Source organism: Equus caballus, chromosome 19, assembly GCF_041296265.1.
Source record: "Equus caballus isolate H_3958 breed thoroughbred chromosome 19, TB-T2T, whole genome shotgun sequence".
NCBI lineage: Eukaryota > Metazoa > Chordata > Mammalia > Perissodactyla > Equidae > Equus > Equus caballus.
In genome coordinates, this window is record NC_091702.1 from 54,495,307 (window position 1) to 54,517,658 (window position 22,352).

The 22,352-nt window shown below is 41.4% G+C and overlaps 1 protein-coding gene across 10 annotated transcripts in view; it reads right to left on the reverse strand.

The window, feature by feature from the left end:
• The window catches only part of SIDT1 (SID1 transmembrane family member 1), a 102,798-nt gene that overhangs the window by 14,246 nt on the left and 66,200 nt on the right, over positions 1-22,352 (reverse strand). For 5 of the 10 annotated variants that reach the window (XR_011429280.1, XR_002801854.2, XR_011429277.1 and 2 more), the window contains exons 11-20: positions 19,881-19,952; positions 18,370-18,515; positions 17,556-17,629; positions 15,585-15,651; positions 14,110-14,183; positions 13,022-13,145; positions 12,695-12,812; positions 4,097-4,233; positions 3,357-3,465; positions 58-72 (exon numbers count right to left, since the gene is read on the reverse strand). Coding sequence is in view for 4 of the 10 variants with exons in the window: in XM_023623750.2 (XP_023479518.1) it covers positions 58-72; positions 3,357-3,465; positions 4,097-4,233; positions 12,695-12,812; positions 13,022-13,145; positions 14,110-14,183; positions 15,585-15,651; positions 17,556-17,629; positions 18,370-18,515; positions 19,881-19,952 (936 nt within the window). In the remaining 6 variants the exon portion in view is untranslated. The remainder of the gene's footprint in view (positions 1-57; positions 73-3,356; positions 3,466-4,096; positions 4,234-12,694; positions 12,813-13,021; positions 13,146-14,109; positions 14,184-15,584; positions 15,652-17,555; positions 17,630-18,369; positions 18,516-19,880; positions 19,953-22,352) is intronic. The other 5 variants (XR_011429282.1, XR_011429278.1, XR_011429281.1 and 2 more) reach the window with 1 other exon arrangement.

A 22,352-nucleotide genomic window follows, 5' to 3' on the forward strand; every position in this document is an offset into this window, starting at 1 on the left:
CAGGACAGATTGTTAAGCAAACAATCTAGGACCCTGGGAAGGGCGGCTGAACATTACCTGTGTCAGACACATCTGAATCAGTGGGAAGCAGAGAAGAAATGAGAAAAAAATGATTTGTAAGAAGGTAGCCAAAAAAGTAAACTACTGATCTTTTTGTTTTTTTCTCAAAATGGATGACTTTGATTTTACTTTCTGATTATAAAAGTAATGTCTGTTCATCATAAAGGACAAAGAATCCTTCTTCCTGTCTCAAACATTCAAAAGTTCACTATTCCTCAAAGAAAAAATCAGACTTTTCTCGCTCCCTGTCGACTTTTGTGCACCACTTGCAGCGTATAATCCATCCTCTCAGGAGCCATCCCTGCGGCCCTTTGCTGGGGTTCTGGTAGCAAGGGACACGGTATGATCTGGACAAGCAGCTCCACAGATTTCTGTCCTACTTATGAAATGCTCCACTGCATCGCTGCTGCCTCTCCTGTGTCCATGTTTATTCCAGGCGTGGCCTGAGGGCCACAGAGAAAGGAGCACGTGATTTGAGAAAGCCAAGGCAGCTTGTGAAATGGGCGGAGAGGTTGGTGTTGCCTGAGCCACTGTCCACTAACCCAGCTTCCTGCCTTTGGACTCAATTTAGATGCAATTGTCACAATGAAATAGCTAATTTTCCTTTTGACTTTGGTAAATCTGTAACCCCTTGGGGAAGACTCCCAATGTCCAGAAATCCAAAATATTCAGTTGAGCTGTACCCTGGCTATCTTCCACTTGCCCTTCCAGATGCACTTGCCACGTCTCTCTGTCCTGCACCATGCCCCAGAGGCTGACTATCTGACCTCATCAGTGGATTTCCTCATTCCCCATGGATCTGGACAACAGGAACCCGGGCAGGAGACTAGAGGGACAGAAGGAGAGTGAGCTCAGAGTATTTATCTATTGGTGACCTCCCTGTGAGGTTGCCTCAGGCTGGCTGGGTCTGTCAACTAAAGGTCACTGCTCCTTCCAGTGTGACTTCCTCTTCCGGATGCTTTCCTTACATGTTTTGGTAACCACTTCCTCCCTGTCCTTCTGGGCTTATGGGGATAGTAAAAGTTACTCTGCTATTGACCTCAGGTTACTGTGCTACCCTCTTCATTCTTTTCTACCCCATCCTTGTCTTATGAATAGTCCCTTTGTGAAGAAATCCTTCTCTCACTTTGCGTGTGACATCTTTTTCCTGTTGAGACCCAGACAGATATATTTTATTGTTAGTGCCGTCGAGTCCACTCTGACTCCTAGTGACCCTGTGCACAGCAGAGCGGAGCCCTGCCCAGTTTTTTTGTGCCATCCTCTCACCTTCCGGCGATGTACCAGACAATGCTCCACTGCTATTCATAGGGTTTTTCTGGCCAATTTCTCTGGAAGTGGGTTGCCAGGTCCTTCTTCCTAGTCTTAGTCTGGAAGCTCCCCTGAAACCTGTCCACCATGGGTGACCCTGCTGGTATTTGAAATACCAGTGGCATAACGTTCAGTGTCAGAGCAACACGTGCTGCCAGAGTATGACAACCAACAGACGGGTGGTGTGGTTCCCTGACTGGGAAGCGAACCCCGTGGCGGTGAGAGCAACACCTCTTAACCACTAGACCACCAGGGATGGCTGACAGATATATTACATTGGTCATAATATAATACACTAAATTTCTCCTTTTTAAAAAGAGAAAATAATTCCATGTTGTAAAATTGTATGGGGCAAAGGTGGTATAAATATATTAAAAGCTCCTCTATGTATTAATGGTCACTACCATTGGATATGTCTGCAGTCGAGTTTATTTTTCCAACTCTGAGAGAACCCAGAACAACAATGCTCCAAAGCATTTTCCTTTTGAAAGCTTTACTTTGTATGACTTCACTCACCTTTGAGTCTGGAGGATGGGAAATGACTACAGTGCCAAACCAAATGTTCTACACAACCAGCTAATGATGCTTCCACTGGGGGATTTGGAGGCACACTGGCCGTGTTAATGCCAAGGGAAAATCTACTGACCAAGCCAACAGGGAAAACCAAACCACGAAAATGAGAAATTGTCTTACTCAGCCTTCTAAACTTAGAGCCACTTGTTTACGGAGAATCTCTCTTAGATCTGGGCAAGAGGGGTCTTATATTTTAGAGGCCCTCATTCCCCACTGAGTGAAGAGTCTGCCGGGCAGGGGCCTACTCCTTCTCCTTCTAGGCCACACTCCAGATTCTCTGCCCAGATGGCCATGAGCCTGTCTCAGAGTCTATATGGCCCCTGCCCTAGTCTATCTTCTTGAGGGCAGATGGCACCACTAGACGGTACACCTCTAGGGGCAAGGAGTGGCCAACCGGATACTGGGCAATGGTGCCCATATGCATACCTACAAGAACTCTGAAGATGTAGGACAGAGATGGAGGTGGGAAGAAAAGAGGGGCAGAGGTTGGGGCCAGCTGTCCCATAGAGCTATGCTCTGGAGTGTTCTTCCGAGGAAATGAGAATTCTAAATTTGAACCTGGACCTTTTAGATTGTTATGATGGCATATTATATTTATCAGTTTGTTGGTCTTCCTTTCTTTCTTTCTTCTCTCTCTCCCTCCCCCACTTCCTTCCTTCCTTCCTTCCTTCCATCCTTGCCTTATTTCACATGCTTAGTAGTTTTTCAGTCTGCTATATAACTTTAAAATTTTTACAAATATGGTATGTGGGCTTTTATTTGAACTCCTGCCCTGGGCTCTGCAAACATTAGGCATAGGCTTATGTTATATAGAAATATAAATGCTCTAAAATAACTTAAACCTGCTCCCAGGAATGATGTCTGATCAATAGCAGATCAGAAGCTGATTTCTGGAGAATACTCAGTGTTCTAATGTGATGCATTTACATGGTTGGAGGGAGGTCCGCAGGTGTCCTGCCTCTAAGATTGGCATGTTGGTCTCAAAAAATTCTAGTCCTAGAATTTGAAAATAATATATAATTAATTCTTGATAACCCTTTAGTATGGTTAGAGAAAATGCTCCTTTTAAATGCTACAAACCTAAAAATATTCCTCTGGGTAGAATAGTGGTGTGATGATCATACAGTGCTACAAACTCACTTTCAAAGTTTGGTGGATTGTAAAGTGGTTCAGGACTTGGAGCTGGAGGTATGACTGAGCTTTGAGGACAGCAAGCTTAGTTTCTCAGCTGAACATAACCAGTGATCATAGTTTATCGCAATCCTATAGAGGAGAGGAAGCTCCTGGGGAGAATATATGCTATTAATTAAACACAACACAGAACCCGGTAACACTTCTGTTTAGGATAAGCAAAGACAATGCTTTCTTAGACTAAGTTAATCAGCATGTTTAATAAAGAGTAACAGGTGACTCACCTATCTTGAAGCGACCCATGTAGTAGATCTGAGTGCTGAGGGCCAGAGAGGCCAGGATATGGATTGCAGAGAAGATGACCCAGAACCACGTTTCATTTTTTCCACACACCTAGGAGTAAAGACGGAAGTTACCTTCATCTGGGGCTTTTCCCAGAGAACTCACTAAAATCATTCTGGCCCTCGTGTATGCATAGGGAGTCAAAACCAAGCTATGCGTGCATTTTGGTTGCCCTCTTCTCTGAGCTTACACAGCTCTTAGTGCACCCAGGGCAGGAAAATGAATGGCTACCTGGGCAAGTGAAAATGGAAAAGGGAAGAAATGGGTGAGGCAGCTGAACAATAATGGCGAAGGGGCAATAGGCCTAAAGTTGGGGGCTAACGCCCTTCAAACAACTGAAGACAACCAATTAGTTGCTGTCCATGAACATTTAGAAAGCAGTTTCTGTTCTTCAAGTCAGTTTCTCCAATCAGCTTGTACATCTCTATTGAGTCTCACATGAGTCAGGTCCCAGCTTTACATTAAAACTCTCTAGGGGTGATTTTACAGGGGTCTGTTACATTAATAAAAATATCTAGCTAAATAATTAAATAAAATGCCATGAATGGACCAATGGTGGGAGTGTGTCATGAACCAAGGATTATGATTAATTCAAACCTGTTCACCCAAAGAATAAACAACAAAAACCTCCCAAGAGGGCGCTTTTTGTGAGCTGGGCTGGAGGCTGTGAGGAGGGACGCACCACTCCGAGGACGGTGACAGTGATGACTCCGGCAAAGGAGGCATAGGCAGCATAAGCACTGGCATTGATGTCTGGGTGGCGGGTCTGGTAGAGCTTCAGCATGCAGAGGCCAGCAATCATGTACATGAAAGAGGTGTCTGCGGGCACAGAGGAAGGGCCGAGACAATCAGGATCCAGTAGATGACAGACGGATTTCTCTTCAGCCTTGGAGACTCCCCTCCCTTCAGGCCTTGGAGTATTTGCTGCCCTCACATTGTGTGGAGACCTCCAACATGCCAGCCTCCCCAGGGACATTCTCTAGGCAACCTCCACTTACTCCACTTCAACCACCCCCAAGGCTGTTTCTAGTTCACAGAAGAGAACTATCTGATGATATGATAAATAGTTGACTTTCTCCACTTGCAGGAGTATTTGCATTTAAATGCTGATGTTCAATGACAATAACAAAAGAAGCCATCATGGTGACAGCTAAGGCAGTGTGACAATAAAAACAATCGTAGGTGGGTGTCAGAGGTCCTTCTCAGCATCCTGAAATATAACCACGTTGATTACTGCTCATCTATAGCTTTATAGCCGAGGGATGGAAAACAGCTAGAAATTAAATGTGGCTTAGCTGCATGAGAGTTACAGAAATGCAAATTAAAACAACAATGCAATGTCCACATTGTTCAAAAATGTAGCAAAAAAATTAAATGTCTAACAAAAACACGTTAGTGATGATGTAGGGAAATGGGAACGCTCACTCAGCTACTGGGAGTGGGAATTAATACTGGATAGAAACTTGGCAGCTTTTGGTAAAATGGAAGGAGTGTAAACCAGGTGACCCAAAAGTTCTACTTCCAGATATCCCAGGGAACCTCTCTCACATGTGCACAAAGATAAGTATATAAGGATATTCATTGTAGCATTGTCTGTAATGCAAAATACTGACAGAATCTAAATGATCAGTAGAGAAATTGATACTTATGATATATTTTTTATTACAGAATATGACAATCCTTAAAAATGAATGAACTAGATGTCCTTGATTCAATATTAATAAATCTTGAAAACATACTGTTGAATAAAAAAAGAAGGTTGCAGAGGAGTGATGTCAGCATCATGGCAGACTGAACTCTTCCCTTAGACTCTCCCCCCTAAGATACAACAAAAAGCACATTGATAAACTAACAGAGGACATTCACACAACACAAAATACATGTGAGAGGCCCACACAGCCATATGTCTGAAAGTGGAGGTGCTGGACCTCCTGGAGGAAGTGGAAAGAGGTAAGGGGATCTCCTTTCCCTCTCCAAATGTCAGCAACCCAGGGCACAGGACTGCACATGGCTCTGAGAAAGGGGAAAGGGGCAGCTCTCCACAGGAACACCTTCACTCTCCAAGTTCTGTCACAGCCTATGGGAAAGCCCCAAACAGAGGTGGCTAAGCTATTGTGGGGGTGTTTTCATCAAGCCAGCCCCTCAGGAGAGCAGACAGTGAAGGCAAAGCAAGAATGCAGCCAGGATCACACAGGTGAAAGATAGCGCCCCTCCTCCCTCCCGGTGCTCCAGTTAAGCTGGTTGGCCAGAGTGCCTCTGCATAAGTTAGAAAAGCAGCAGCTGTGAGTGAGTGAACTGGAAATCACAGATAGGACCTGTCAGCATAGACTACAAAGGACAGGCACAGTCACCAGGGGTCACAGTGGCCTCAGAATACACAGCTCTTGATTGCCCCCAGTGGTGGCAGGTGGAAGCTGCAACCACATACCATCACTATGCAAGGGCAAAAATCCACCCCATCAAATAGGATGAAGAGGTATATTAATACTCCAGACCAGAAGGAAAATGACAAGCACTCAGAAATCAATCCTGAAGGCACATAAATTTATAACCTAATGACAGAGAATTCAAAATAGCTATCATATAAAAACTCAACAAGTTACAAGAAAATACATATAGACAGTTCAATGAAATCAGGAACAAAATTAATAAACAGAGGGAATTATTCACGAAAGAGATTGAAACTATAAAGAAAAACCAATCAGAAACTTGGAGATGAAAAACACAATGGCTGAGATAAAGAAAAATCTGGACTCCCTGAATAACAGAGCTGCTATTGTGGAGGACAGAATTAGCAGTCTGGAGGACAGAAATATAGAAATACATCAGATGGAGGAGGAGAGAGAACTAAGACTAAAAAGAAATGAAGAATTCTCCGAGAAATATCTGACTCAATTAGTAAATGTAACATAAGGATTATAGATATTCCAGAGGGAGAACAGAAGGAGAATGGAGAAGAAAGCTTGTTCAAAGAATTAATAGTTGAGAACCTCCCAAACTTGAGGAGGGAGCTGGAAATATGAGTAAGAGAAGCTAATAGAACTTCTAATTATACCAATGTAAAAAGACTTTCTCCAAGAATGTAGTAGTAAAACTGGCAAAAGTCAATGACAAAGAAAAAATATTAAGGGAAGCAAGGCAAAAAAAAATAACTAACAAAGGAACCCCTATCAGGCTTTCAGAGGATTTCTCAGCAGAAACCTTACAGGCTAGGAGAGAGTGGAATGATATATTCAAAATTCTGAAAGACAAAAATTTTCAGCCAAGAATACTCTATCCAGTGAAAATATCCTTCAGATATGATGGAGAAATAAAAACTTTCCCAGATAAACAAAAGCTAAGGGAGTTCATCGCCACAAGACTCTCCTTACGAGATATGATCAAGAAGGCCCTCGTACCTGAAAGAAAAGGAAGTGGTTTAAAAAGCCTTAGGAAAGGAGATAAATACACAGACAAAATGAGAAAATTGCAGCTCTCTATCAGAACAGGTTAGCAAACATTTAATTAACAATAAAGATAAAAGGAAGAAAAGCATCAAAAATAAATATAATCTCATCATTTTAACCACAAACTCACAACACAAGATAGAATAAATTGTAATAATGCTAACTTAGAAGGGGAAGAGGAAAGAGATGGAATTGCCTTAGTCTAAGGAGATGAGAGACTATCAGAAAATAGACTATGTCATCTACGAGATTTTTTACACAAGTCTCATGGTAACCGCCAAACAAGTAATCAGTACTGAGACACAAATGATAAATAAAGAGAAAACTGAGAAAACCATCATAGAGAACTACCAAACTGAAGTGGTAGTCTGAAATACATGGGACAAGAAACAAGAGAAATACAGAAAAATGGGAAAACGAGTGATAAAATGGCAGCATTAAGCCCTCATATATCAATAATCACTCTAAATGTAAATGGATTGAATTCACCAATCAAAAGACACAGAGCGGCTGGATGGATTAAAAAACAAGACCCAAAAATATGCTTCCTCCAGGAAACACATCTCAGCTCTAAAGACAAACACAGGCTCAGAGTGAAGTGATGGAAGATGATACTGCAAGCTAATGGCAAACAAAAGCAAGCACATGTTGCCATACTTATATCAGACAGACTAGACTTCAAGATAAAATAGGCAGTGAGAGACAAAGAGGGGCAGTATATAATGATAAAAGGGACACTCCAGCAAGAAGACAAAACACTTATATATGCATGCGACACAGGAGCACAAAAGTACATAAAGCAACTATTAACAAACCTAAAAGGAGATATCAACAATAAGACAATAATAGTAGGAGACCTTAACACACCACTTACACCAATGGATAGATCATCCAGACAGAAAGTCAACAAGGAAATAGTGGCTTTAAATGAAAACCTAGACCAGGTGGACTTAATAGATATATACAGAACACTCCATCCAAAACCAGCAGAATACACATTCTTCTCAAGTGCACATGGAACATTCTCAAGGATAGACCATATCTTGGGAAACAAGGTAAATTTCAATAAATTTAAGAAGATCGAAATCATATCAAGTATCTTTTCTGACCATAATTCTATGACACTAGAAATCAACTAGAAGAAAAAAGCTGGGAAAGTGACAAATATGTGGAGACTAAACAACATGCTACTAAACAACTAATGGATCAATGAAGAAATTAAAGGAGAAATAAAAAAATATCTGGAGGCAAGTGAAAATGAAAATACACCATACCAACTCATATGAGATGCAGCAAAAGTGGTCCTAAGAGGGAAATTCATAGCAACATGGGCCCACCTTAACAAACAACAAAAATCTCAAAGAAATCTTAACCTACACCTAAGAGAATTATAAAAAGAAGAAAAAACAAAGCCCAAAGTCAGCAGAAGGAGGGAAATAACAAAAATTAGAACAGAAATAAAGGAAATTCAAACCAAAAAATAGTTGAAAGTAACAATGAAAGTAAGAGCTGATTCTTTGAGAAGATAAAAAAACTTCACAAACCTTTAGCCAGTCTCACTAAGGAAAAAAGAGAGAAAGCTCAAATAAATAAAATTAGAAATGGAAGAGGAGCAATTACAACAGATACCACAGAATATAAAGGATTATAAGAGAATACTATGAGAAACTATATGCCAACAAATTAGACAATCCAGAAGAAACAGATAAATTCTCATACTCATACAACCTCCCAAAACTGAATCAAGAAGAAATAGAGAATCTGAATAGACCAATCACAAGTAAATAGATTGAAATAGTAATCAAAAACATCCCCAAAAATAAAAGTCCAGGACCAGATGGCTTCTCTGGAGAATTCTACCAAACATTCAAAGAAGATTTAATACCCATCCTTCTCAAACTGTTCAAAAATGTTGAAGAAGATGAAACACTTCCTAACACATTTTATGAGGCCAACATCAACCTCATCCCAAAGCCAGACAAGGACAACACAAAGAAGGAAAATTACAGGCCAAAATTGCTGATGAAATAGATGCAAAAATCCTCCAACAAAATATTGGCAAACTGAATACAGCAATACATTAAAAAGATCATACACCATGATCAGGTGGAATTTCTACCAGGGATGCAGGGATGGTTCAACATCTGCAAATCAATCAACGTCATACACCACATTAACAAAATGAGGAATAAAAACCACATGATCATCTCAATAGACACAGAGAAAGCATTTGACAAAATCCAACATCCATTTATGATAAAAAAAACTCTCAATAAAAAGGAGATAAAAGGAAAGTACCTCATATAGTAAAGGCCATATATGGCAAACCCACAGCCAACATCATACTCACTGGGGAAACACTGAAAGCCCTCCCTCTGAGAATAGGAACAAGACAAGGGTACCCACTCTCACCACTCTTATTCAACATAGTACTATGGTTTTGGCCAGAGCAATTAGGTAAGAAAAAGAAATAAAACAAACACAAATAGGCAATGAAGAAGCAAAACTCTCACTGTTTGCAGATGATATGATTTTATATATATACAGAACCCTAAGGAATCTATTGGAAAACTATTGGAAATAATCAACAACTACAGTAATGTTCCAGGGTACAAAATCAACCTACAAAAATCAGTTGCATTTCTATACTCTAATACCGAACTAACAGAAGGAGAACTCAAGCATAAAATCTCATTTACAATCACAACAAAGAGAATAAAATATCAAGGAATAAATTTAAACAAGGATGTGAAAGACCTGTACAATGAAAACTATAACACATTTTTGAAAGAAATCGATGATGATATAAAGAAATGAAAATATATTCCATACACATGGATTGAAAGAACAAATATAGTTAAAATGTCCAAACTACCTAAAGCAATCTACAGATTCAATGCAATCCCAATCAGAATCCTAATGACATTCTTCACGAAAATAGAACAAAGGATCCCAAAATTCATTTGGAGCAACAAAAGACCCTGAACAGCTAAAGCAATCCCGAGAAAAAAAGAGCAAAGTTGGAGGCATCACAATCCCGGACTTCAAAATATACTACAAAGCTATAGTAATCAAAACAGCATCGTACTGGTACAAAAACAGACACACAGATCAATGGAACAGAATTGAAAGCCCAGAAATAAACCCACACATCTATGGACAGCTAATCTTTGACAAAGTAGCCAAGAACAAACAATGGAGAAAGGAAACTCTCTTCAATAAATGGTGTTGGGAAAACTAGACAGCCACATGCAAAAGAATGAAAGTAGACCATTGTTTTTGCCATACACAAAAATTAACTCAAAAATGGATTAAAGACTTAAAGGTAAGACCTGAAACCATAAAACTCCTAGAAGAAAATATAGGCAGTACACTCTTTGACATCAACCTTAGAAGGATTGTTACGAATACCATGTCTACTTGGGCAAGGGAAACAAAAGAAAAGATTAACAAATGGAGCTTCATCAGATTAAGGAGCTTCTGCAAGGCAAAGGAAACCAGAAACAAAATGAAGATACACCCCACCAACTGGGAGAAAATATTTGCAAATCATGTATCCAACAAAGGGTTAATCTCCAAAATATATGAAGAACTCATACAACTCAACAATAAAAAAGCAAATGACTTGATCAAAAAATGGGCAGAGGATATGAACAGACATTTTTCCAAACAAGATATATAGATGACCAACAGGCAAATGAAAAGATGTTCAACATCACTAATCATCAGGGAAACGCAAATCAAAACTACACTAAGATATCGTCTTACACCCATTATAATGGCTATAATCACCAAGACAAAAAATAGCAAATGTTGGAAAGGATGTGAAGAAAAGGGAACCATCACACACTGCTGGTGGGATTGCAAACTGGTGCATCCACTATGGAAAATAGTATGGAGATTTCTCAAAAAATTAAAAATAGAAATACCATATGACCCAGCTATCCCACCGCTGGGTATTTATCTAAAGAACTTGAAATCAACAATTCAAAGAGATTTATGCACCCCCTGTGTTCCTTGCAGCATTATTCATTAATAGCCAAGAAGTGGAAGCAATTCAAGTGCCCACCAACTGAAGATTGGATAAAGAAGATATGGTGTATGTATACACACACACACACACACACACACACACACACACACACACAATGGAATATTACTCAGCCATGAAAAAGACAAAATCATTCCATTCGCAGCAATACAGATGTACCTTGAGTGTATTATATTAAAAGAAATAAGCCAGACAGAGAAAGACAGACACCATATGATTTCACTCATATGTGGAAGATAAACTAACACATGGACAAAGAGAACAGTTTAGCGGTTACCAGAGGGGAAGGGGGTTGGGGGGTGGACATAAGGGGTGAAGGGGCACATTTATATGACAATGTGACTGACAAATAATAACATACCACTGAAATTTCACAGTGTTATAAACTATTATGACCTCAATAAAATTAAAAAAAGGAAAAAAAGAAGGTTGCAGGACAAAGTGCAATAAATTAATTTACTACAAATATAGTAAAACTAAAAACCTGGAAGGATAAACATCAAATTTATCATAGTTGTTGCCTCTAGGGAAGCAGAGAGGGAAACAGCTATGGAAAGCAGTTCAAAACAGAACCTCAACTTTACACAATGTTTTATTTCTTAAAAAGTAGATGTAAGGCAAATATTTTCAAATGTTGGCATTTGTTCATTCTGAGTGGTGAATGTTACTGTTCTCTACGGTGTTCTCTGTTGAAAATGTTTTCTAATTAAAAAAAAAAATTGCAGAGAATTTCTGTGGTGTTCTGAGTTACCAGCCAGAGGCTAGAGCACAAACATAAAAATGACTCTTTAAAAAGATTCTGATAGTACTTGAGAGTGAAGGACATTGTTAATTGCCTACCACCAACATCAACTCTTCTCTTCCTTCTTCCTGACAGAGTATTGATAATGACTCAAATATCTTAGCCCCATTTCAACTCAGACATGCACACCCTCCCAGTCCATTTGCTTTGGTAAGGCTAGCTGCACCCCTGGTTCCAGGGATGGCTCTCATTGGTCTACAGGTTGTCCCATGTCCTTTGCCACTGTGATTGGTGTAGCGACCAAGGCCTGAGCCAACCATCACGGGAAGGATGCTGGAATGGGCTCATGACTGTTTAAACTATTGAGGTGTGAGGGGACATCATCTGGGGATTTTTGCTCTTAAACGAAGGCTCCTGGAAGCCAGCTTGCTGCATCCTCCAAACATCGTTGGGTAGAAAGAGAAACCCAGGACCTGTTGTAGCTATTTTTGCCACCATCGGTTCCCTGATAGCCTGAGGATAAACCAGCATGCAGGCTGGGCACAACCAAAGGGTTCTCAGAGAAAGGGATCCAGAGTCACTAGATAGACCAACCACACGCCCTTTCTACCTTGGGACTTGCAGAGGGTGACCTGATAAATGTCCATATTATTTAATCCAATTGAATTCGGTTTTCTATTACTTTCATCCCAAAGCAGCCTACTGCTAAGTTAGGTCAAGTTATACTGAGGGACCTTTCCAGATGTCTGTTGGTGGATTCTACCTGACCTGCTGCCTAACACCTAGCACATGGCCCACCTACAGATCCAGCCATGGGATCAACATTCAGTGTCGAGCATTTTCTAGTCTGAAAGGTAGTCAGAGAGAAAAGATGGTACGACATGCAGAAACCACGCCCTGTGGTGAGATGCCCTTAGATCACATCAATTCAAGTAAAATGTCATTTAATTCTTACAGGCATGACTTTGGCATTTTTTTGGAAGGTCCCAGGATAAGACTCCTATAACTCAAATCCATGTAGTTGATGTAAATTCTAATTACCGAATTGGAAGTTGGAGTAATTAGGGCAGACGTGGTAACAAGCACTGAGCACTCCTTCCATCATCAGCGCGATGCCCATAGCATAGAAGAGACCAAAGTGTTTGGGGATCCCATACTCCTGAAACAGGAGAAAGCACGGTCAACAGAAAGCTACTCATTAGTGACATAGCCACAGAACCTAGAAACCTAGGCTTCTGGCCTTGTGTGGTTCATTGCACATAGTCCATCATCACATCATCAAGCCAGATGTCCCTCCCCTTTGCAGATCCTATTTGGAACCATAACCCTTCCTGGCTCCTACTTCTGATTTACCCTCCCTCTCCTCACCATGGCGAAGATGTCCTTGGCTTCCAGGGCTCTTCGATGGAGAATATCCCGGTGCAAGACTATCAGCAGGAAGAGGAAGCCCAGGAGCACGTGGCCCAGGTTACTGAGGATGTTGTTGAAGGCACTAAAGGGATGAGATAGAAACCATGAGAGTCAAGGCCATCAGAGATTCAGAGAACAAATGAATCATGAATGAGTGAGTGAACTCAGCTTCTTGTATTTTCCACCACTAAACTTTCAAGAGATTTCAGGACTGGAAGATCATCAGGAATCATCTTTAACCTAGCTCCTTCATTTTAGGATGCGTAGACTGTGATAATGTGTCTGTTTCCTCTCAGCAGTGCCTGCTCAGCTTCCCTAGCACCCGCCCAAGCCTCTCTTGTCCCGGTGGCGCTGGCATGGAACCAATCCTAGGAAAGAGAGCTGCTCCAAAGACAGCAGTCTGGCCAAGCTTCAGCTATACTGTGAGAGGGAATTCTCATAGATGGGCCCATGTTACGTGTCAATATTTCAGCTGTGGAACTGTGAATTTCAGGATATGTGTCCGTTGGTCACAGCCAGCAGCTTTATTTCAGGAAACTGAGGCTGGTTCAGTTCTGGAACAAGATGCCAGGCTCCCAACCCCCAGGCAAATGCTCTTCCCACTTCGTCATGTTTTGGTGGCTAGAGCATGACCTTAGAGGCAGCAGGCCTGGGTTCGGATCCCGACATCACTAACAGCTGAGAGACCTTCAACAAGTCCTTACACTCTTCATCTTTAAAAGAGGTGAGAATGACCCCACCTAGCTTATGAAGCTATTTAACAGATTGAATGACTAGCAGCTCATGTCCATGCATGAGCGTCATCACAGCCAGGGACCTCATCTTTTCAAAGACATCCCTGCCTTCTCCTCAGCAGTTTATTAGGAGCGTTTCCTGAGGCCCCCACACAGGAATGAGAGGAGCATAGGTTCTTGATTTCATTCTTTTTACCCTTGACTGGGGTAGTTTTCCACAGTTGTTTTTAGTATTTTTAAAACCTGAAATCACAACATTACGCAGAAAGGAATCTCTAAATGCCTCAAGAGTAACTAGAGGACTGGGCCTACCTCAGGCTGCCCAGGGGGTGAGCACAGAGGAAGTTGTAGTAGCAGATGTCCTGGTTGCCAGTGACGTGGACCACCTGCAAGACCAACAGTGAGAAGAGGAAATGCAGATTTTCTCCGTCCCCTGAGCCCAGCCTGAAAGCACAAAAAGCAGACTCTTCTCACAGTGATACTGTCAGTGATTTCCAGTGTAACCAGCGCCCCTCCTCGGCAGGGCATGGGCCATTGTCTGCCACCTTTCCCCAGCACAGGCACATTTCATTTAAATGCCACTGTCTTGCTTTGAACTGAAATATTCTGTGTCCTCCATGTCATGGCCTCAGTGTGGATTCAACTGAGTACGTTTCCTTTGTTCTCATTATACAAGAAATGTGAAAAGATGCTGACATTGGGACATGCCTATTAGGACTGTCATGATATACGATGTCCTATTTTCTAGACGAATGCTCGGAGGGTAGGGAGCTGTCCCATCCTCTACGTGGAAATGATAACCACAGGGCAGGGAGACATGGGAAGATGTGTGTTCAGTTTTCCATATTTATCATTAAGAACCTAAGAACATTCCCAAATCACAGGACAGCTATATCTTCTGACAAGGCCCCTAAATATTCAGAAAATATTTAGATTATAAACTGTGGTTCTCAAACCTCATAAAGGCCTTGTCCTCATCAGATAATAAGTATGAAATTGGCTAAATATTATAAAACCATTGGCTCCAAACTTGGCTGTATGATGGAATCACTGGGAGTTTAACCAATGATGTGACTGGTTCCACTGTCAGAGACTCCGATCTAATTGGTGTGGGGTACAGCTTGGACACTGGGACTTTAAAAAGTTCCCCAGATGATTTTAACGCACAGCAAATTTTGAGAGCCATTGCATTAGAAACACCTCCAGCCTCATGGTATTCTAAAAGGACTTTTGCATGTATAATAAATCCTAGAGAAGGTTCTAGGAAGGAACAGCGGGGATTCTCAAGCTGTTTTAATTATGATATTTATTTGTTTCTTTATTGTAGTTTTTATTTTCTATTTTAATATTTTATTAGTTTTGTGAAGATGTTTTTAGCTTTACAAAAAATATTTACCCTCAATGAGAGGGCAGGGACTAAATTAGACATAAAGTTTCTTTGTTCTGCTCTAGAACTTTATTCTACTCATTATCCCACGATGGTGGAAAGTTCAGACAGGTAAATAACAGATGCAGTTGATAGATTTGATGACTGAATGAGTGCAAGAGAATATTCTCAGCTTGGTAGACAAAATAACACAAGAGGTCCCAGGTCCCTCTGTGATAAAACAATCAAGAACTAGACTTAAAGATCAGTCAAATATGAATTATTAGAGAAGTCCGATTGGAACCCAAACGGGAAATAATTCTTGGACTGATCCCAAGTTATGCTTTTCTCTGTAAGTCATAGCAAAGATCTCTCCCTGCAGGAGGAAAGCCAAGATTCTGGGGTTCAGGACAACACTTACTGTCTGGTAGGTGATGACCAGCTGGATCACAGGCAGTACATAAAACACAGCAATAGTGATGATGTTCCTATGCAGGCAGAAAGAAATAGTTATTTCCGAATTAACAATGGAATCTTTGCTCACTTTTTTAAAAGAATGCTTGCACCTTATAACTCCCTAGTTAACTCACAAAAGTAATCAGAAACTGATTATGTGGCTCCTCTTTCTCCAGTCATTTGTAAAACAGTGTCAACTATACTCGCTTCTGGTTTAACCAAATTATTAACGAGAGCCTATCTCTTTAGGATCTTGTTAGATTAAAAGTGACCAGAGTCTAAGTAACGGGTGATGGATCATATGAAAGGGATGTGACCCTCTGAGGTATCACTTCCAAGGTTCCGGGGTTCCAAAATGATGGTCCCATTACGGAATTCCATGTGGCCCCACCTGTCCCTTTTTTCCCCCCTCAATATCCTTATCCAGGTAAAAGAGCAGAGAAAAGAATGGGAAGAGCTGTCACAAGCATCAGTCTGGGGTTTCTGAGGGGAGGGACCAGTCCCTGCCAGGCAGCTCAGCCTCTCAGCTCGGAGGGAAGCTGCTTCTGTGTGTTTGACCATCACATGTCTATTTATCATTGGCTGGTGATAAATAGGGTAGTTTCCAGCTACTCTGAGAAGCTCTAGGCATCTAGTCCCTGAAACCAAGAGCAAGGCCTGGTGAGGAGAGGAGGGAATGGGTACAGTTTAGCAAGTCTCCTAGAAGGTAGTGACATTAATGTTATTGTTAGATTATCTTTCTGGAAGAAGACTTTGGGTGCTCCCTAAACATATGGGATTCTGCTACTATTCTTTTTTCTTTTTTTTTTATTGAGTTAATGATAGGTTACAATCTTGTGAAATTTCAGTTGTACATTAATGTTTGTCATTTGTGTTGTAGGTGTACCACTTCACCCTTTGTGCCCACCCCCACCCCACCTTTCCCCTGGTATCCACTAAACTGTTCTTAGTCCACATTTTTAAATTCCTCATATGAGTGGAGTCATACACAGATTATCCTTCTCTAGCTGGCTTATTTCACTTAACATAATTCCCTCAAGGTCCATCCATGTTATTGCAAACGGGATGATTTTGTTCTGTTTTCCAGCTGAGTAGTATTCCATTGTATATATGTACCACATCTTCTTTATCCATTCGTCTGTTGATGGGCACTTAGGTTGGTTCCATGTCTTGGCTATTGTAAATAATGCTGCAATGAACATTGGGGTACATAGGACTTTTGGGATCGCTGACTTCAAGCTCTTTGGATAAACACCCAGTACTGGGATGGCTGGATCGTATGGTATTTCTATTTTTAATTTTTTGAGGAATCTCCATACTGTTTTCCATAGTGGCTGCACCAGTTTGCATTCCCACCAGCAGTGTATAAGGGTTCCTTTTTCTCCACAACCTCTCCAACATTTGTTACTATTAGTTTTAGATATTTTTGTCATTCTAATGGGTGTAAGGTGATATCTTAGTGTAGTTTTGATTTGCATTTCCCTGATGATCAGCGATGATGTCTGCTACTATTCTTATTTTTACTTTGTATTTATTTAATTTAGGACCAGTTTCCTTTTTTAGCTTATTTTTGTTTTTCCTATGGAATGTGGCCTGGATCCTTGAAACACCTATATGTGCATCTCATTGAACACTGAGACCCGTGACATAAGTAACTGTGGCTTTTTTTTTTCTTATTTTTTTCTTTTTGAGGATGATTAGCCCTGAGCTAACATCCGTGCCCATCTCCCTTTACTTTATACGTGGGACCTCTGTCACAGCATGGCTTCATAAGCCGTCTGGAGGTCCGCACCTGGGTTCCAAACTGGCAGAGCCCAGGCCACCGAAGCACAGGGCACAAACTTAAATGCTACACCACCAGCCCAGCCCCAAGTAACTGTGGCTTTTACAAAGAAAACTTTAATTCTATTTAAGGGAACCATGGTCATCTACTCACCAAAAATAAATCTTATACTTTTTGCTGATAATTCTTCGATCCTTCCTGGACAGATCTGACAGGTAAAGGAACATCTGGATGCCAAATAAAAAGAGAAGGCAAACTGTACTTGGCTTTTTTCTGCATAAGATACAAAGGAGAGCTTTACAAATTTCAATTCAATCCCTCACTAGGGATTAAAATTATTTAACAAGACTTTTCTTTTAATTTTGCTTTTCCCAGAATACCTTAATAAAAATTCTAGTATTTCTCTTGGAATAATAAGGATTGGCTGATGTGGGAAATCTGTTGGGAGTCTTGAATGCCTCTTATATCTCAAGAATTGGTTTCCCAGTTTTCAGAGACGTCCATTGTGTGGTTCTTGAATCACAGGGTTGAAATTATGCAATTCACTTGCATATCCCTTACTAGATACAACACAATATAATAAACACACGCCAGAAAGAAATGAGCTCCATTCCTGAAGGATGATATGTACAGAACTGGGCATTTTCCCAGGTACATCCCTCAATGAATCCTTTCTTCCATCTGGTTGGATCCCTTCCTCCTTTATTATCCTCAGTCAGCCCCTTCAGACTCCGGGGGTTGTTTAACGCTCTGTTCTCTTTAATGCTCTCACTTTCTTCCTCCAGAAAGAAGTGCTAATTAACAGAGTGTTGCTTTTAGTCTGTAATTATGTCTTATCTAAAAAGCCCTCTGGGAAATCTGACTTCCCCTGAAGGGAAAATAAAAAAAGGGAAACTGAGGCATTGCTGAAGCTGTATTCGACTGCCAACTTGCTGCCCTCCCCAAGAGTATGGCCAGGCATCAGTACCTTGGTCCGGATGATGTTCTTATCACTCTCAATATCCGGCATGGTGTCGAAGTCAGTCTCCTCGACGGAGCTGTCCGTATCTGACTGGTAGGTGTGTCCCCCGTCAGAGGAGGACATCTGCCTGCCAGGACTGGAGCTTGACTCATCTGAAACAGAGAAGACTCAGCCACCTTCCAAAGTCCAGAAGAACCGATGGAGCCCACCCCTTCCTTTCTGCAAAAAGCACAGAGCTGACTCATTCTTGAAAATGTTGTGTCGGTAAAAACTAACTCCTTACCCATGACACATGTTCTTTCTCTCAATTCCTCCTCAATGGACTTCTAATTTTCCTCTTCTCCTATTTTTATATTTAGATTGTCTATTTCTAGGGCTGAATACATATGAGAAATATAAAGGCATCTGCTCTGTTAACTATTTGGATGCAAAGATAATATTATGCTTATATTTCATGTTTCATATTTTAAAATATGAACATAAATATATAACCATACACATGCACATAGTTATGTATAGCATTCACCACATATATGTGTAAGAACATACATATCCCGCAGCTAGACATTTCTTGTAGATAAAGTATTTGTACACAGAAATCCCCCACATGCCATATCTGTGATTATATAATGAAAACAACATTCTCAGGAAGAAGAGTCCTTGTGTTCCCATGAATGTTTCCCAGAGCAGATGGGAATTTGTGCAGCTTGATGAGCACATGAGCTGAGCCTACTTTCCGCTTTATTTCTTCTGTTCAGATGGTTAAAAAAAAAAACCCTGTTCTTGCAGAGCCAGAAATAAGTCGCCTGCACTGAGCCCACATGCTCCTCAAAGTTACAGAATGAGAGGGCAGGGATCCAGGATTCCCGGTCCTTCTACACTGACATTTAAGGCGCACCCTTCATAGGCCCACAGGTGCCAGGGAAGTGCATGGAAGCATCAACGCACCCCTACTCTGACAAGACAGGGGTAAGATTTCTGGCCCTTTCAGGCCACTGAATGAACCCTGGGGGTTGCGTGTGCATGACTGGGTGGCAGTGAGCAGGTTCAGTTATGAAGTTAGCCCAAATGGAAGATCGTCAGGCCTCAGCCGTGTTCACCTGTAGCACAGCCTGAGTCTTCTCATCGCCCTTACTCCACTGAAACCTGAGAATGAAACAACTGGTCAATTGATGGGCTCCCTGACATCAGACTCGGACACATCTTTCATGCCCTAACTCAGGCTGGGTGTGAAAAAATTCCCATGGGGGCTTTAGAAGTTGATGGCAACCGTAGTAGGGAATTCTGCTCAAGGATGGCTAGCGGACCCAAGAAAGAGAACAATAGAACTGGAGAAAGTTAGAGCTGGAAAGAGCCTTCCAGATCATCCAACCAATTCATCTTATAAACAAAAGACAATCTTCTATGATGACTGTCTTGCCAACTCTCACAGTTATTAGTGGCTGGAAAGCCCTCTGTATCCTATTTTCTGGAGAATAAAGAAACACTTGCGTGAATGGACTCATTGTAGGAAATACCTATTGCCCCATAATTGCTCCCGTCAGGGGTGCTGGCAGCAATGGGATGTGACACCGCCATATTTCCAGAGCCTGTTAAAGAGAAAAGCAAAGAGGCAGCCACTTTATGTCCAGTTGCTAAAACAAAAGAACACAACTCTAAGTAGTTTATTGAAACTTTCTGTGTATCAGCCACTCTTCTAAGTTCTTTCCAGGAATTTACTTTTTTAATTTTTCAACAACTCTATGAGGTGGGTACTATTATTCTCACCTTTTTAAAGATGATAAAAGGGAGGTGCTGAGAGATCAAGTAATTTGCCTGGAGTCAGTCAGATAGTGGATGGATAGTGGTTCATTGTATTGGTCTCGGTCAATTATTAAACTTAATTGAAAAAAAAAAGAAAAAATACAGGCATTTTCCTTCAAAACATGAATAACTGGCAGTAAGTGTGTTACTTTCATGGAGTGCTCATGAACCCATGCTTCAAAGGAGACAAGGAGGTTGAGGCTCATTTGCATCTCGACCACGACAAACTCACATTTTAAAAGGTATCTAAGCACAAGTCTCTTGCTTTTTAGCCTGGCTGCTGCTGCCCGTGGGCCCCTGTTGGGTCACGCTAGCGCCTTCCTTCTGCCTAGTTCATTGCAGGGAGCCTCACAGAAACCACTGTACTGGCCTCCCCGCCGGCCCCGGTGATGGTCTTACATTTCCCTCAGTATCCTTCATGTTTTCTCTTTTCAAGCTTAAGCTCCCTATTTTGAACCATTAACTGATGTCCCTTATTTAAGATGCAATTTTTAAAAAATATTAAACGTGCAAATAGCAAGTAAAGAATGACACTAAAATCCTAACCCCCAGAATTTTTGGCATTTTGGTGTTACTGGGAAGCCCTCTGCTGTGGGAAGAAGAAGTATGCGTAGGGAAATGCTTGAGTTCAGTTGTGGCAGGAGGTTGAAGTGGTTTGTGGGCACCAATGTTTTTTGGGTCTGTAATCAAAAAAGGAAAAAGCACAGAGACTAAAATCAAAGGAAGCAAGCAAACAAGAATGATCCCTGTTTTGTTAGGCGACAACTTCATTAAAGAGTCAAAGCCAGCCGTGTGGGTCCGTTCAGACCTGGAGGTATCACGGATTTCGGCGCTCTGCTCCGACTTGGATCCGCGCGTGATCAGGCTTTGACTAGTCGCCAGTCCCTTCACCCTGAGAAACCGCAACACAGGCGGTTCTGTGATGGACAAGAACATCGAGATGTTCATGTGCAATACAACTGCCAGCATATAAAAATGTTTTAAATCTATGGGCTTTTATATGCACCATTTAAATATGAGACTGGCCAACATGGGATAACAGCAGTCTGTCAATTTTTCTAATCTAAAGCCTTCCTAGAATGCAAAAACTAAAGCATTCTCTCCCGAACCTCAAGTATGATCGATGCTCCCAGAAGGCAAGCCACACCTGTATTTAACTATACGGTGTTTAGAAAGCAGAATTAAACACAAAATATCAGTTTATAGGCCAGACCAAGCTGTTCCGGCCAGAAAGAAGCACACGTATATGGTCGTGAGTGGGCTCATCTCAATGAGCAAACTTGTTCTGGTGCGTTTTTCTCCTAGCATGAGCCTTTTGCCATCTGTCACTTTACGAACACAGAACAGCACATGCTTGCATGGTTGCTTTTTATGTTAAATGCTCCATGTAAGGAGAAAAACTTCATTTCATTTTGAGCATGTTTGGATCTTTCAGGACTTCATGATTATAATTGTCCTGCCCCGTTCTGTTTCTGGATTCAGGAGGTTGAACTCTGAAGAGGGAGTCAGAGATGATGTGAACTCGCTGCCATGAAATTTCACTTTTATCCCAGTTGGCTACCTATCCCAACCAGTTTCATGTTTTGTTCCAAAAGCTGAGGAGAAAATGAAGAAAACCACCAATCTTTACAGATTGATGTAAAAGTAAAATTCTCTAGAAGAAAACGCTAGGCAACAAAAGTCAAGGAAATTTGGAGAAGAGCAGAATTAGAGTCTGAGACCCATTGCCACAGAACCTGATAATGGCCTGTGCTCCTTGACTCCTCCAGTCTCAACACACTGCCTGTCTTATTCCCTCTGGACCCTGCTCTTTGCTGAGAGGCTGATTCAGTCATGGCTCTATCCAGGGAAGGATTTGATTGGCCACTTAGTTCTTAAATCTACATACTTTACAGGTTTGTCGAGCTCTCTCACTTGAGAAAGCAACCCTCACTGATGCTTCACTCCAGGTTCGTGTGGTCCCAGAAGCTGGTGAGGCACACTTCATTCGTCTCTTTCCAGCTGATAACTGAATTTCTGTACAGGCTCTTTAACAATGGTGAGAAATGTGGGATTTCTCCACTCTGAGAGGCACTGGAGGAAACGTTTTTAGAGCACAGAGCCTTTTCTAGTATCCCTCAGATTCCCACAGAAGCACCTGTCTTCAGTACTAAGTGACGAAGGGAGAATACAGTGTCTGTTCACTC